The sequence below is a fragment of the Typha angustifolia genome, chromosome 11 (assembly GCF_048772165.1).
Source record: "Typha angustifolia cultivar Huaian chromosome 11, ASM4877216v1, whole genome shotgun sequence".
Taxonomy (NCBI): Eukaryota; Viridiplantae; Streptophyta; class Magnoliopsida; order Poales; family Typhaceae; genus Typha; species Typha angustifolia.
Window position 1 is genome coordinate 15,462,276 of NC_133249.1, and position 14,151 is coordinate 15,476,426.

Sequence of the window (14,151 nt, forward strand, 5' to 3'; positions counted from 1 at the left end):
TTAATAGCAAATGACTAAATTACTCCTATCTCAAATGTCAACTAGAGAAGGACAAATAATTTTATTTCAAATAGTGGATTTCTTAAAAGAAAAAAGAAGACAAAAGAAAAACTAAAATTCTAGAAGATTATTCCAGGAATCTAATATTATTCCATATCCAACATTTGCTGAATAGCATCTGAATAAATACTGGTATAACCAATCTCAAACAGAAGTGAATCAACTTTCCTGGGAGAATGTGTGCTTCATCCCATTGTTTATATGATAAATTCTGGTTACATATCACAAAGAATTAGATAAATTCTCTCTAGATAAAGGGTTACTTAGAACTTGTACAAGTCCACCTCTTTGTGGAGTTATATAGTCTACACTTTGTCATCACTCAGTAAATCCCCTGAATCAATTTTCTGAAAGATTGCATTGAATAGCAATCACTAGATTCTTGGATCCAATAAAAAGAGAGCTGGCTCTGATTTTGCTGCACATCCATACTTAAATGTACTGTACTTCCTGTGAACTCCTGTGAGCTTTCCTTCTCCTGCCTTCTGGTGGAATTCTACCATCATCTTAGAGCATTCTCTGCAAAGGGGGTTAAAGAAAAATTTAGTGCTTATTGATCGATTGAAGTAGTGTTAATATCTCCAAAGAAAGTGATGATGATAAATTTCGAAAGCTTACAGCAGCTCATCCTCAGTGTATCTGGTGTGCATCTCACAAGTCCTACTCCAGTTCCTGAAACCTTCAAGAGTACATTGAGCTGTATATACTGCAGCCGCCGCTAGCAGAGAAGGGCGGAACTTGAGCATCTTGTATTCGACAAGGCAGAGCTCGACGACGAAGAACGACATGAGCTCTAACTGGCTCAAATCATGGAGGATTTTTAAGATTTTTAGTCTCAAGAATCATCACTAAGGGAAGTACTACTTGTTTTAAGTTAATTAGCCAAGAATACCTTCTTGTCAGACTGTGCTGCCTTGAGGAACCTTCTCATGAAAGCATAAGGAGTTAGTACAGACATGTTGAACTGCAAGGTGTTGAGAATCAACCTCTCCTGTTTTCAAGGAATTGATATTAAGCTTAAGGAACTCCTTATATTATACTTGTGTCGCAACAATGCACTATCGAAAAATTCTTTACCATTTCGAGAAGTTCAGCCCTTGTGTAAGCGCGATCGGAGATGAGGATTAGATCGTCGACCACCGGAACGTTCACTTCCTCGTATTTGCATGCGAGAAGCATGGCGGTAACTCCGACTAACTGGAGTTTCTTTCTCACTACATTTTGTTTTGCTAAGAACCTGTCTATGATGTTCACAGTGAGGAACAAAGTCTCATCCATAAGATCAAATTTGTAATGCACCTGCAAGCAAAGAAAGCTTAATGAGCTAAATAAGTATTTCTCTATAGCTGGAAATCAAGTTCAGTAGTGATGGTGGCCGGAGTTCTCACCTCGATGAGCCAATCGATCAGGATTCCACGCATCTTTTCGTTAATGTCAAGCTGGTTTGACATGTAATTGGGACAGACACAACCCAAGTCCTACAGAATTGATGCATGATAAGTTGATAAGACTTGGTAATTGGGAGCAAAAATTATCATCAGTGTTAAGACTTATCATCACCTTACAAGGTAATTAGCTGAAGTACTAAAATAAAATTGATGGCAGTGGGTAATTCAATAAAAGATGCAACAAAATTCACCTCAGTCTGTCTATAAAACTTATAGATTTCGTCGACATAATCAACTACAGCAAGGGGATTGTTGGAATCAAAGGTGTCAATATCTGGAACCATCTCCTCCTCTAGATCTTCCATTTCAATCTCTTTTAGCTCAGAGTTCACCTAAAGGAATTGTTTTTAATACAATTAATCTCTTCATTAGAGATACTAAATCAAAGAGTTAAATTTGTGTGAAGAGCCAGTTAGAAGCTAACCATTTCTTCCATCTCAGATATCATTGGTAAGTCCAAGTCCTCAGCTGACTTGTATTCTTCCACATCTATAGCAATGGAAGTATCAAAAGTATTTGAGCTCCCCATCGATGCTGCATACTTTCTATATAAAAGCATTCCATTATCGAGTTTAGAACACTAACAGAGAGAGAGAGAGAGAGAGAGAGAGAGAGAGAGAGAGAGAGAGAGAGAGAGAGAGAGAGATTTTGGAAAAAAAAAAGGAAGAAGTTTTCGAACTTTGTTATAGGGCGATTTCCGAAGAATGCATCGCAGTGTTTGGAATCTTTCATAGAACTTGGATGAAGAGAGGAGCCCATAAGGTTTTTGATGTCTCTTAGTGCCCTTCGACTGGTGATCCCCATCTCCATGGAAGCTTTCACACCCTCCATTGGAACACCTTCTCGAGAATTTTGTAAAATGGGAAAGAAGTAATTAGGATTCCACTAAGGATTAGTTATCGGTGAAAGACTAAAAAGCAGAAGAAGAATAAATACCTTGGGATCTTGCTGATCTAACCATGCCTACAACATTGTTCCCATGAGATCTGTCCATCTTCAACCTCTATAGTTCCAAAATAAATAAATAAATAATAAGAACAAAAACCCAACAATCAAATCGAAATCAAGAATTTCGTGCAGTTGATGACAGATCCAAGAAAAGCACCCAATTTAACATAGACCCAGTTCATAAAATCGATCAAAACCTTCAAAATTTCAGGATTCCAAGCTGACCTTGCCCCCAGACTCTCTCTCTCTCTCTCTCTCTCTCTCTCTCTCTCTCTCTCTCTAAGAAAGGGGGGGAGGTGACGGGAATAACGGATATATGTCCGAAGAGGGGGCTTCATTTAAATCCAACGGCTAGTGAACGGTAGCCGTTGGATGGAGGTGGAGGCATGATACGCGTGGGTTCTCAACGGCTATCTCGGCATGTGCTTTCAAATTCTATGCGAGTTTGGCTAAGGGGGCCGGCCGGCCCCACCACTGCTTCTAAGTGTTTTAAGTTGGCCAGCTCTTTTCCAATGCTTTGCTTGCATCAGTCGCCATCGATCTTCTTCTTCTCTCGTCTCCCCCCACTCAACCTGGTCTTCTTCTTGCGTGAGTTTATCTTGTTACTAGTAATGATTTTGGTGGATAAAGTGGGGAGTGGATTAGTAAGGAAAGGAAAACGGATTACTGAACTAACCCAACTATAATTCATAGATGTAGTTGATATAACTATATATATATATATATATATATATATAGTTGGGTGAAAAGGTCATTATGTATAAATCTATTGCTGTTTTATGAGATCTACTGCTAAATAAATATATATGATTATCTTATGAGTTAAGTGGTGTGTTTTAGACAGCATACTCCTAATCCTGATCGTCGCTGCTTCCGAGGCAGTTGTAATAAACACACTCCTTTTAACTGAATATGCGTTGCCAGATTGATAGATAACTTCTCTAGAGAAGTTAGGAGGACTGAAATGTAATTCTAGGCAAGGTGAGGATTTTAATGCAACTGCCTTTGTCCATTTATTACGATTTTTTATGTCAAATAACCACCCAGAATAAGTTAGGAGGATGAAATTGTAATTCGAGAAGCATGGAGGGGGGTGCGTGTGCAAAATTTCACCTTGAATTCAGCAACCGAAACCGCGCGAAAACCATTCTCGACCGGTCCTTTTTCCCGCCTCCACCGAACCACCTCCTCCCCCCTTCTTCTCCTCCCCCCACCCCCCCGGCTCCTCTTTCCCCTAGGGTTAGGTTTTCATTCTCTCTCTCTCTCTCTCTCTCTCTCTCTCTCTCTCTCTCTCTCTCTCTTCTCTGTGTCGTCTCACATGACACTATCCCTTCGCGATCCTTCTCTGAAGGCGAGCTTGATCGAGGAGACGATGACGGCGGCGGCGGTGGAGCGAATCGGCGGTGGCGAGGAGAAGGTAACGAGGGACCTAGACGAGGAGGAGCTGATCGACGAGCTATTGTATGTGATCGAGTCGGTGAGATCCTTCAACGGCTACAGGAGGACACAGAGGAAGGAATGCTTCAATCTCGTCCGTTGGATGATGCTTCTCGTCCCTCTCCTCGAAGAGATCCAGGAGGTTGGGGCTCCGATCTCTGACGGCGCGTACGCGCGGCTTCGATTGCTGGCAAAATCCTTCGCGGCCGCCAAGAGGCTGCTGAGGATTTGCCACGATGGGAGCAAGATCTATCTGGTTAGCGTTTTGTAAGTCGGATCGAAGTATAAACTTCTCTTCTATGATCTTTATTCTGTTAAAAGATTGGATCTTTTCTATTGTTTTGCATCAGGCCTTGGAAAGCGAGGCGGTGACAGCGAGATTCCGTGCGATATATGATAAAGTGAATCAAGCGTTGGATGGGATGCCGTATGATGACCTCGGTGTTTCGGATGAAGTGAAGGAACAAGTAAGGCTTTTCTTTCGTTCTCTAATAGAAGCATTGGGATTTCATGTTACCAATATATTAGGAAAAGTTTGTTGTCTAAAAGAAAGCAGAAAGCAGTGTCTGGATAATGGGAGAGGTTCATTATGAGTTGTTTGATTAACTACAATTTAGCTTCAAATGAGTGCACTCTGTATATGAACATTATTTACATTGTCCTCAAACAATTTCATAGTTACTGCACTGTCCTTTCTATCATCTGGTTGTGAGATAGTTCATCTAAAGTTTAATTCGAACAATCCTAGTCTTTCATCGTTGTATATTTTCATATACTTATTCTGGGGGTTCCTTTTTCAAGGTTGAGCTAATGAATCTGCAACTGAAGAGGTCTAAGAGGAGAACTGATAGCCAGGATTTGGAGCTTGCTATGGATCTGATGGTAATCCTCGAGAACAAGGAGGACCGAAATGCAGATGGCGCGATACTAGAGAGGCTGGGGAAAAAGTTAGAGCTACAAACTCTAGCAGATTTAAGGGCAGAAACAATGGCTATTAAAAAGCTTGCAAATGAAAGAAATGGCCAAAGTGCTGGAAGTACTCAAAAGATTATAGAGCTTATGGAAACATTTAAACTAGTTTGCGGTATTGAAGAAGATGATGCTTTTAGTGATGTTACCTTGCCTAAATATCTCGAGAAGTGCCCATCTTTGATGATTCCAAGTGAGTTCGTTTGCTCAATATCCCTGGAGATCATGTCAGATCCAGTTATTGTCGCCACAGGACAGGTGCTTTAAACAGCTTAATGATGTGAATTTCTTACTATGTGATTGTATTACTATCTGACAATGCATTGCATCATGCATCTCAGACATATGAAAGACGAAGCATACAAAAGTGGTTGGATGCTGGCCATCGAACCTGCCCCAAGACCAGACAAACATTAGCTCACCTCTCACTAGCACCAAATTATGCTTTAAAGAACTTAATTTTTCAGTGGTGTGAGAAGAATAAAGTTGAACTGCAGAAAAGAGAGACAGATTCTGACTCCGAACCTGCAGATCCCAAGGGAGAGATCTCATCATTGGTTAATGATCTGTCCTCTATTCATCTTGATGTGCAGCGAAGGGCTGTTAAGAAGATCCGCAAGCTTTCTAAAGAGAACCCTGAGAGTAGAATCTTGATAGCTGAGAATGGTGGAATTCCTGCTCTCATCAGCCTGCTTCACTACCCTGACTCCAAGATCCAAGAAAACACGGTCACTGCTTTATTGAACTTATCTATCGATGAGGGGAACAAGCAGCTCATAACTAAAGAAGGAGCAATTCCAGCTATAATTGATGTCCTGAAAACTGGAACTGTGGAGGCGAAAGAGAATTCTGCTGCAGCCTTATTCAGTTTGTCTATGCTTGATGAAAACAAGACAGCGATTGGAAATTTGAACGGTATCCCTCCATTGGTACATCTCCTGCAAAATGGCACTATTAGAGGCAAAAGGGATGCTGCCACTGCTCTCTTCAATTTGGTTTTAGATCACAGAAACAGAGCTAAAGCTATTGATGCAGATATCATAGCAACTCTTCTTCAAGTACTGGATGACAAGAACCTGGGTATGGTCGACGAAGCGCTCTCAATTATTCTCCTCTTGGCATCACATCCTGATGGGCGCAATGCAATAGGGAAGTTGTCATTCATTGAAACCCTTGTAGGGCTTGTAAAGGAAGGAACACCTAAGAATAAAGAATGCGCACTTGCTGTTCTTCTTGAATTGAGTTCAAATAGTTCGTCCATTGTATTGGCTGCCCTTAGGTTTGGAATATCTGATCATCTATCTGAGGTAGCATCAAGTGGAACAAATAGAGCTCAAAGGAAGGCAAATTCTCTAATGCAGCTTATACACAATTGTGAACAAATTCCATGAGGGTCAGGACTTTCAAGTAATAAATGTAATACTTGATCTTCTACTATCTTAATTCTTCACTGTGGGAAGAAGCAATTAATGGTGCAGCCATGGATTCACTCAATATAAACAGACTCATTACCTTCGGATCATTCTCAAGTGAAGCAATGAATCTGGAGACTGCTGAGAGTAATACAGAAAGTATCAATTTCCCTGGAACGCAGCTGAAACGTACAATTTCTCAAGTCTACTGCCTCAGCTCTGCACACCTCCCTGTTCTGTATTTATTATTCATAAGCAATAAATTGTTATATGTTTAAGTAAAAGCTATATCTCATCCATAAACACTATGATTGTAACCTCATGTAACATTGTCTCTTGTTAAAAAGGCTTTTTACTATGATAATGGTGATGATCTATTTTGAACTGTGAAACCAAATGTCTGGCTTAAATAAATATAAGAAAAATTATAGTTCACCCTCCTATAACGGTTTACCTACACCAATATGCTACCCCTATTATTTCCAACTTGGGTTATATTTCTACGAAATTAATTAACTCTTTTTTTTTTCCTTCAAATCATCGTTAATGACTGACTAACAGCTGCTGCAGCTGGGTGTGAATCACTAGGATAAGATGAAATTAAAGAAAGAAGCTTCCCACCATTATAGTTCTACAGTGTAGTTAGCTAATATTTGCTGTTCTTTCCTTTTATTTATCCAATTCCTCGACACTTTTAATTAATGTTGGACTTCCCACACTTTCTAATTCGGTCGAAGTCAACCCAAGCTAATTAGCTCAGCAAATATTCTCGTTCCCTCCTTTTTTGAGTGTCCCCCAGTAGATCTACTCAAAGGTCTTTCCTAAATTAGCCCAAACCGCGTTTCCCTTTCTTCCCGCCGGGAAACGTTTCCCCTGCGTCCACCACCATGCGCTCCCAATAACCGTTACGTGCCGTCGTGGGGGTATCCAGCAAACACAACTGCTGACCAAAAATAAATAGAGAGAGAGAGAATAAATAAATAGAGAAAATATTTATTTTTAGAAGTAAAATACGCTGGGAGTACTCACGGTGTACCCTGAGATGTTGTCGATAATTTACAACTCAGCTGTGCTGACAAAAATGCCCCTGTTTGTATTCTTCAGATGGGATGGCATATTTGTCATTTTACTTATAGTTACTTGTGTTAAAGTATTAGTTAAGGTCATTGCTGGGTACTCACACCGTTCCGTTCCTCGTTAGTACCTCTCCGTTAAATACTACAAATAAAAACCCCACAAAAAATAAAATTAATAATAATAATAATAATAATAATAATAAAAAGAGCACGTAACGAATCGACGTAGCGGTTCACTCCACTTCCCTTCCAAATACTCCAAAACCCTAAAACTTCCTCTCTCTCTCTTGCTCTATCTATCTCTCTCGCTCATCAAACACATACTTATGAGCATCCCTCTCCCCCATGTCATCCACCACCACCACCTCGGCGGCTTATCCTCCGGCGGCGGCGGCGGAGACGACGACGATCCTTTTAGAAACCGCCCCCTCAAGTCCACCCACGAACTCGACCCCACGCCGGCCATCTCCGCCGACCCCGACGGCGGCAGAGACCAAGACCAGGAGCCTGACCCTACCTCCTCCTCCACTGTTCCATCCCAGCCCAGCGAGAAGCGCCGGCGGAGAGTGCCCGACGGCCCGCTGCGCTGCGCGGTGTGCCAGCGGTCGTTCAAGTCGGCGAAGGCCCTGCATGGGCACATGCGGTGCCACCCGGAGAGGAACTGGCGCGGCGTGGTGCCGCCGAGGAAGGAGTCGGGGAGCGAGAAGGAGGCGGCGGCGTCGCTGGTGATGCTGTCGGAGAGCGAGGTGAAGACGAAGGCGAAGGCGGAGACGGAGGAGGAGGGGAGAGGAAGGGAGTTGTTCAGGTGCGAGTTGTGCAAGACGGGGTTTAAGACGAGGCAAGCTTTAGGAGGGCATAGGGCGAGTCATAAGAGCAAGAAGGGGTGTTATATGAAAGGAAAGGAGAAAGAAGGGGTCAAAGATAAAAATGTCGCGGCGCCTTCGACGACGGCGAAGAGGAGAAGGTTTGAGGTAGACTTGAACCTTCCGCCGCCGCCGGATGAGGAGGAGGAGGGCAAGGAGAAGGAGAAGGAGGAGGAGAAGGAGAAGAATAGATCTCAAACTTAGTGTTATTTACTAAATGCTTTTTATCATTTACCTTGTGATTGATATTGTATCACCTTTTCTTTATTATTATTTTTTTGGAGTGATATTGTAAAATGAAGTGATTTTAAGAGGAAATTTTAAGGTATGGTTTCCAATATTTTGTGTCATAGTTTATATTAGGAAAGCTTCAAATTTCTTTCTTTCTTTCTTTTGAACCCTAAATGATAATTTTATCAACATTTTGAATTTTTTTCTTCGCTTAGTTGTGGTCAAATAGTGGACACGATGTTTGTTTTTATTTCTTGATCTGTAAGGAAGATGTATGCAGTATTACCTTAATTTTGTTTCTGATCTCGACCGATACACGTTAATGTTGTTTCCAATCTCGACTAATGCTCGTTTATTCTTACAATGCACCCGACGCTCCTCATTTATTTATTTATTTTAATTCTTTGCTTCAACAATTTCCTTAAAATTTCTTGTCTAAATGGAAAAAGTAATAACTTAAAATTTTCAATAAAATCCTCGTTATATCAATTAATAAATGAAAAGAATCAGTAAAAGTCTGCTGTAAAACCTTCAGATTACTCATCAATTTTTTGGTCTCCTTTGGCTTCTTGTCCTGGTCTTGATCTATTGCCATGAGTTACTCAACATATTGCTTAATCTTACATGCACAAGAGTGCAATCAATCCTTCATATTTGTAGCCAGATTACACTGACTTACAGCATTGCTATCTTTTGCTCATACTTATGCCTCCTGTCTGAAATAAGAATAAATTTATTTTAATATAAGCCTCTTTATACTATATGGCGAATAAACAAACACTTAGGCTTATAGTAGTATAGTAATATTTTCTTTTTTTCTCATAACCTCTTCTATCTAATATTTTTATATTTATTAATTACTATTTTATTCTTAAAAGAAACATCACTTTGATCCACTAACATTTCAATCACTCTTTTTTTTCTTCCTCTTATTTTTTCTTCTCATTTATTTATTATAAAAAATATTTTAATTATTTATCAAAATATTATTTTAAAGTTCTCATGATTGTCAGCAATCGTCAATTGGTGTCAAGATCAGTGACGAAATAGGATCGTGATTGGCGATGAAATTTATATGATATTAAAGATAATCACTACACATTTGATTGATATATAACTAAACACTAGAATAATTTATATCAACAAACTCTTTTATACATACTAGTAAAAGAAATCAAAATAACTAATACTAATATCAACCTTATTCAACCGGTGAACGAGGTCATTTTATATAGCAATATGAATATTATACATGTGATGCAAATTAGCTAGGAAAGTACATTACAAGTTTGTGGAATTAGTCAATTTATAGCTAGATGTTTCATACATTTGTGATGTTCTTAAAGTGACATTTAATTCAGAGTAATAGCTCGTCGATACACACTGTTTGAAACTTAGATTAAACGGCTTATTATGTTAGCTAAAATTTGGTGAGATCTAAATACTTCTGTATATATATGTAATATAATGACCATACGTCTAAGTCCCATCAAAGCCAAAGTATTTTTTTTTTCATAATAAAAGATAAAGTAGATATTATTTGCTCACATGGTTAAAATAATTTATTCCAAACACCAATTTAACAAGAGCATAATCAAGTAGAAATTCTACTTCTCTCTCTCTAAAAAAAGGGGGAATTTGATCCAATAATTCTCTCATTTTGATAGAACTAATTATGTAATGAACATAAGTTATGTAGCATGCCAGACTTCTCAAATTAATGACCGTGATCTAATGTTTGTCCCAGCATATACCATCTATTCAAGGTCTCAATCAGAAATGCCAAGAAGATTAATCCCCACAATATTTTATTTTTATTTTTGTCCCACCAAATCACTAGGAAAAGGACATAACCCTCCTACCTCGTATTCTAGAAAAGCTCAAAATAAATAAATAAATAAATAAAAAAGATAAGCTGACAAGGTGGCATTCATGCATGCACGCAAACAAACTACCCATATGAATCCGTGGGCTCTGGTGTCCTGTTAGGCTATTTATTTTTCATCTCATTATTATTATTATTAGGTTTTAATTAAGATAGATAAGATGCAATTTTCCATCTAATATATTCTATAATCCAATTATAGCTCGTTGACCAAAAGTTCTAAAGGATAATTACATCTAAACTCGTGATCTATTACTCCTCTTGACCAGGAAAAATGTCTTACAATTTCTCTTTCTACTTATCGGTTAGAATTAGACCTTTTTTAAAACGATTTTATACTTATTTTGGTGGGGCACAAACCGCCATTAAAGGACGACCTCCAAGCTTTCCCACTCTATTCCCTATAAATAAGGGTTAGATTAGGAGGAGTTATTGTTCTTATCCGATTCGGTAGAGAGAGAAGAAGAAGAAGAAATGGATCCATACAAGGTATCTTCCATCGTTTTAGAACATAAAGTTTTGATTTTTATTTTTTCTTAATCATACTAGTGGGATCGCTATGTGTGTTTGTTTTAATGTGTTTTAATGGCAGCATCGCCCATCGAGCGTTCACAACTCCAACTTCTGGACCACCAACTCCGGTGCGCCTGTTTGGAATAACAATTCCTCTCTCACCGTCGGTTCTCGAGGCAAGTGATGGATCAGCGATCGATTTATGAACTCTTTGTTGGCTCCTTGATGGTTTTTCTTTTTTGTTGTTGTTGTTATTATTTAAGTTGCCATCTTTATGGATCATCGGTAGTGGGTATCGAATTAGGGTATACTGTTTGAAGGTATTCGCCATCTTTCGTTGGTTTGCTGCTCATGATATAGGAGGGAGACTCCAATCGTATGCAGTTGATATAATCTATGAATGTACTTGTTGGAATTATTATTATTATTATTTTCTAATGCAGGGCCTATCCTCCTTGAGGATTATCATGTAATTGAGAAGATTGCCCAGTTTGATAGGGAGCGCATCCCGGAGAGAGTTGTTCATGCCAGGGGAGCTAGTGCCAAGGGCTTCTTTGAGGTGACTCATGATGTTTCTCATCTGACTTGTGCTGATTTCCTTCGGGCGCCGGGAGTCCAGACGCCGGTGATTGCTCGCTTTTCGTCTGTTATTCATGAGCGTGGGAGCCCGGAAACCTTGAGAGATCCCCGTGGTTTTGCCGTCAAGTTCTATACTAGGGAGGTAAATGTTGTCCATCTCTGTGCATGTTGCCCAAAATCTGGATTCGCCTATTTGTTTATGAGTTGGTTCAAGGAGAATTTTCTTGATTCAGTTTTTCCTTTTCCTTCTTAATTTGATATATGATTAAACAGATATTTGAGAAGATTTAAGCTATATATCGTGTTATAAGCATGTTTGGTTTCTCTGACCATGTTTATGTTATCATCACTTAGCACCTGCTCTTACGCCGCAACCTCTCTTGCATTTTATTCTGTCGCCATCGACGTACATTGAACGAATTTCATGTAGCAGTAGAACAATTTGAAAAGTCTGCAGTATGTAGATCTATGGAGTCGATGTTATTCATTATGTTATGTTGTTCTCTTCTCTGGTTAATCTGTGGCAGCTTTATGATAGTTTTTACATGCGACAGAGAAAATTTTGGTAGATGGGTACCCCTGTCCTGTTCTTCTATTCATGGCAAATAGCTCATCAGTCCTCTGTTGACAGAATTATATTTGCATAGTGCTTCTTAGAATTTGATAGAAGGGGCGATGTCTTTTATTTCTCCCAGTCACAAGTTGTATACTTGGGCTGGCTATCATGATCTAAGCTATTTATTTCTGTCAAGAAGAGTATATTTTCTGTAGAATAATACAAAAGAAGAATTGTATACAGCAAATGCTAAATTTCAGACTGATAACTGTAGTTTTTAAATTTCTTCTCAGGGTAATTTTGATCTTGTTGGAAACAACTTTCCGGTGTTTTTCGTGCGTGATGGAATTAAATTTCCTGATATGATCCATGCTCTGAAACCCAATCCAAAGTCCCACATCCAAGAGAACTGGAGAATTGTTGATTTCTTCTCACACCACCCAGAGAGTTTGCATATGTTTACCTTTCTCTTTGATGATATTGGCATTCCTGCTAACTATAGGCACATGGATGGCTTTGGTGTGAACACCTACACACTGATCAGTAAGGATGGAAAAGCTCAATATGTCAAGTTTCACTGGAAACCAACTTGTGGTGTGAAGTGCTTGCTGGAGGATGAAGCTGTGACTGTTGGAGGCACCAACCACAGCCATGCCACCAAGGACTTGTATGATTCTATTGCAGCTGGAAGTTATCCAGAATGGAAGCTTTTCATTCAGACTATAGATCCTGACCATGAAGATAGATTTGATTTTGACCCACTTGATGTTACCAAGACATGGCCAGAAGACATCATCCCTCTCCAGCCCGTTGGACGCATGGTCTTGAACAAGAACATCGATAACTTCTTTAACGAAAATGAACAACTTGCTTTCTGCCCAGCAATTGTGGTACCTGGGATCCACTACTCAGATGATAAACTACTCCAGACAAGAGTTTTCTCCTATGCTGATACTCAGAGGCATCGCCTGGGGCCAAATTATTTGATGCTTCCAGTGAATGCACCGAAATGTGCTCACCACAATAACCACCATGATGGCTCTATGAATTTCATGCACAGAGACGAGGAGGTAGTGAGCTCTTCCAATTTTACCTTTGTCGTCTGATGTGGGAGGAGGGAGGAAGTTCCCTATCATTTTTAACTAATTTTGGTTTTTCAGGTTAACTATTTCCCTTCAAGGTTTGATCCTGTTCAACATGCTGAGAGGTTCCCAATTCCATCCCGCGTTCTTACTGGGAGGCGTGAGAAAGTAAGTTTCCGATGCATGTTTGGTGTACTTCTTGATCAGTTTGGTGATATCAATCCCTACTATGTATTTCATCAAGCTGACAGTCACGCCAGCCTTGGGGACCAAAACTTACATTGTTTTTTTGCTTCATAATTACATAACATTTCCAGCTTCATTCTAGGAATTCCATGCATTAGTATATCTCACTAAAGGGAAGGATGATGATATCTGTTATACTCCTTGAATTGTCAAAAGTCAATCATAAGTTTTATTTACTACTCTGTTAGAAGTTTATGAGATCTGATGCTTCTTTGATGAACAGTGTATAATTGATAAGGAGAACAATTTCAAGCAGCCTGGAGAGAGATACCGGTCCTTTGATCAGGCCAGGTTTGTTCCTTGTCATTTATGGGTTTCGACGCACAAACAACCAACTCGCTGATTTGCAATACTCATAAAATTTTAGGCAAGAGCGCTTTGTCCAGCGGTTGGTTGAAACATTCTCTGATCCAAGAGTGACGGATGAACTCCGCGAAATCTGGATCTCATACTGGTCCCAGGTAAATTTCTGAATCATCCCTACCTCTGTTAACTGGCCTGGCTAAGTTTCTCACATTTGTACTAATGGCGATGTTTTATTGATTAATGCTCAACATGGATCCAGTGTGACACATCTCTGGGTGAGAAGCTAGCAAATCGGCTCAGCATGAAACCAAGCATGTAAAAAGAGCTGCAAATCTGGAATAAATGGCCATAGCCATAGTAATATCTAATGAAACAAGGAGGATGGGTTATCTCGTATGAATGATGTAAGGGATAACTTGTTATATAAAGGATGTGATGTAAGCTCATGCAAATTGTTTGTATGATATGAAACTGTAATAATGCAAATAAATATGTGATTGATGACGTTGTGCTATGGTGTTGATAAAGATAATATATCAA

At 39.5% G+C, this 14,151-nt stretch overlaps 3 protein-coding genes across 4 annotated transcripts; 2 read left to right on the forward strand and 1 right to left on the reverse strand.

Annotated features, from left to right (window-relative positions):
* Positions 1-197: 197 nt before the first annotated feature.
* On the reverse strand, positions 198-2,751 carry LOC140770867 (cyclin-B2-2-like). Of its 2 annotated transcripts, none has more exons than XM_073112181.1 (10): positions 2,654-2,751; positions 2,445-2,511; positions 2,188-2,347; positions 1,933-2,053; positions 1,700-1,840; positions 1,449-1,538; positions 1,138-1,359; positions 953-1,051; positions 679-857; positions 198-579 (listed from the first exon to the last, which is right to left on the reverse strand). In XM_073112181.1, the coding sequence occupies exons 2-10, from the start codon at positions 2,500-2,502 to the stop codon at positions 435-437; spliced, it is 1,215 nt and encodes a 404-aa protein (XP_072968282.1). In that variant the 5' UTR covers positions 2,503-2,511; positions 2,654-2,751; the 3' UTR covers positions 198-434. The 2 variants fall into 2 exon arrangements, with proteins under 2 accessions (XP_072968282.1, XP_072968281.1); XM_073112180.1 differs by having other exon boundaries at positions 2,614-2,673.
* Positions 2,752-3,792: 1,041 nt separating this feature from the next.
* On the forward strand, positions 3,793-6,613 carry LOC140771004 (U-box domain-containing protein 15). The gene is made up of 4 exons (XM_073112351.1): positions 3,793-4,149; positions 4,244-4,360; positions 4,695-5,120; positions 5,204-6,613. Exons 1-4 carry the CDS (start codon positions 3,829-3,831, stop codon positions 6,251-6,253), a joined length of 1,914 nt encoding a protein of 637 aa, XP_072968452.1. The 5' UTR covers positions 3,793-3,828; the 3' UTR covers positions 6,254-6,613.
* A 4,077-nt stretch (positions 6,614-10,690) lies between these two features.
* Positions 10,691-14,115, forward strand: LOC140769705 (catalase isozyme B-like). Its single transcript, XM_073110532.1, has 8 exons — positions 10,691-10,818; positions 10,922-11,018; positions 11,286-11,563; positions 12,271-13,047; positions 13,138-13,227; positions 13,529-13,596; positions 13,673-13,766; positions 13,871-14,115. The coding sequence occupies exons 1-8, from the start codon at positions 10,804-10,806 to the stop codon at positions 13,928-13,930; spliced, it is 1,479 nt and encodes a 492-aa protein (XP_072966633.1). The 5' UTR covers positions 10,691-10,803; the 3' UTR covers positions 13,931-14,115.
* Positions 14,116-14,151: the final 36 nt, after the last annotated feature.

Bases quoted from the DNA above. Each gene is read 5' to 3' on its own strand.
- LOC140771004 (XM_073112351.1), top strand. From the start codon at position 3,829: ATGACGGCGGCGGCGGTGGAGCGAATCGGCGGTGGCGAGGAGAAGGTA. The intron at 4,150-4,243 runs GTTAGCGTTTTG...GTTTTGCATCAG, and splicing joins ATGGGAGCAAGATCTATCTG to GCCTTGGAAAGCGAGGCGGT. The intron at 5,121-5,203 runs GTGCTTTAAACA...CATGCATCTCAG, and splicing joins TTATTGTCGCCACAGGACAG to ACATATGAAAGACGAAGCAT.
- LOC140770867 (XM_073112180.1), bottom strand. The intron at 2,348-2,444 runs GTATTTATTCTT...ATTCTCGAGAAG, and splicing joins TAGATCAGCAAGATCCCAAG to GTGTTCCAATGGAGGGTGTG. The intron at 580-678 runs GTAAGCTTTCGA...CCCCCTTTGCAG, and splicing joins TACACTGAGGATGAGCTGCT to AGAATGCTCTAAGATGATGG.
- LOC140769705 (XM_073110532.1), top strand. The intron at 13,228-13,528 runs GTAAGTTTCCGA...TTTGATGAACAG, and splicing joins TTACTGGGAGGCGTGAGAAA to TGTATAATTGATAAGGAGAA. The intron at 13,767-13,870 runs GTAAATTTCTGA...ACATGGATCCAG, and splicing joins GGATCTCATACTGGTCCCAG to TGTGACACATCTCTGGGTGA.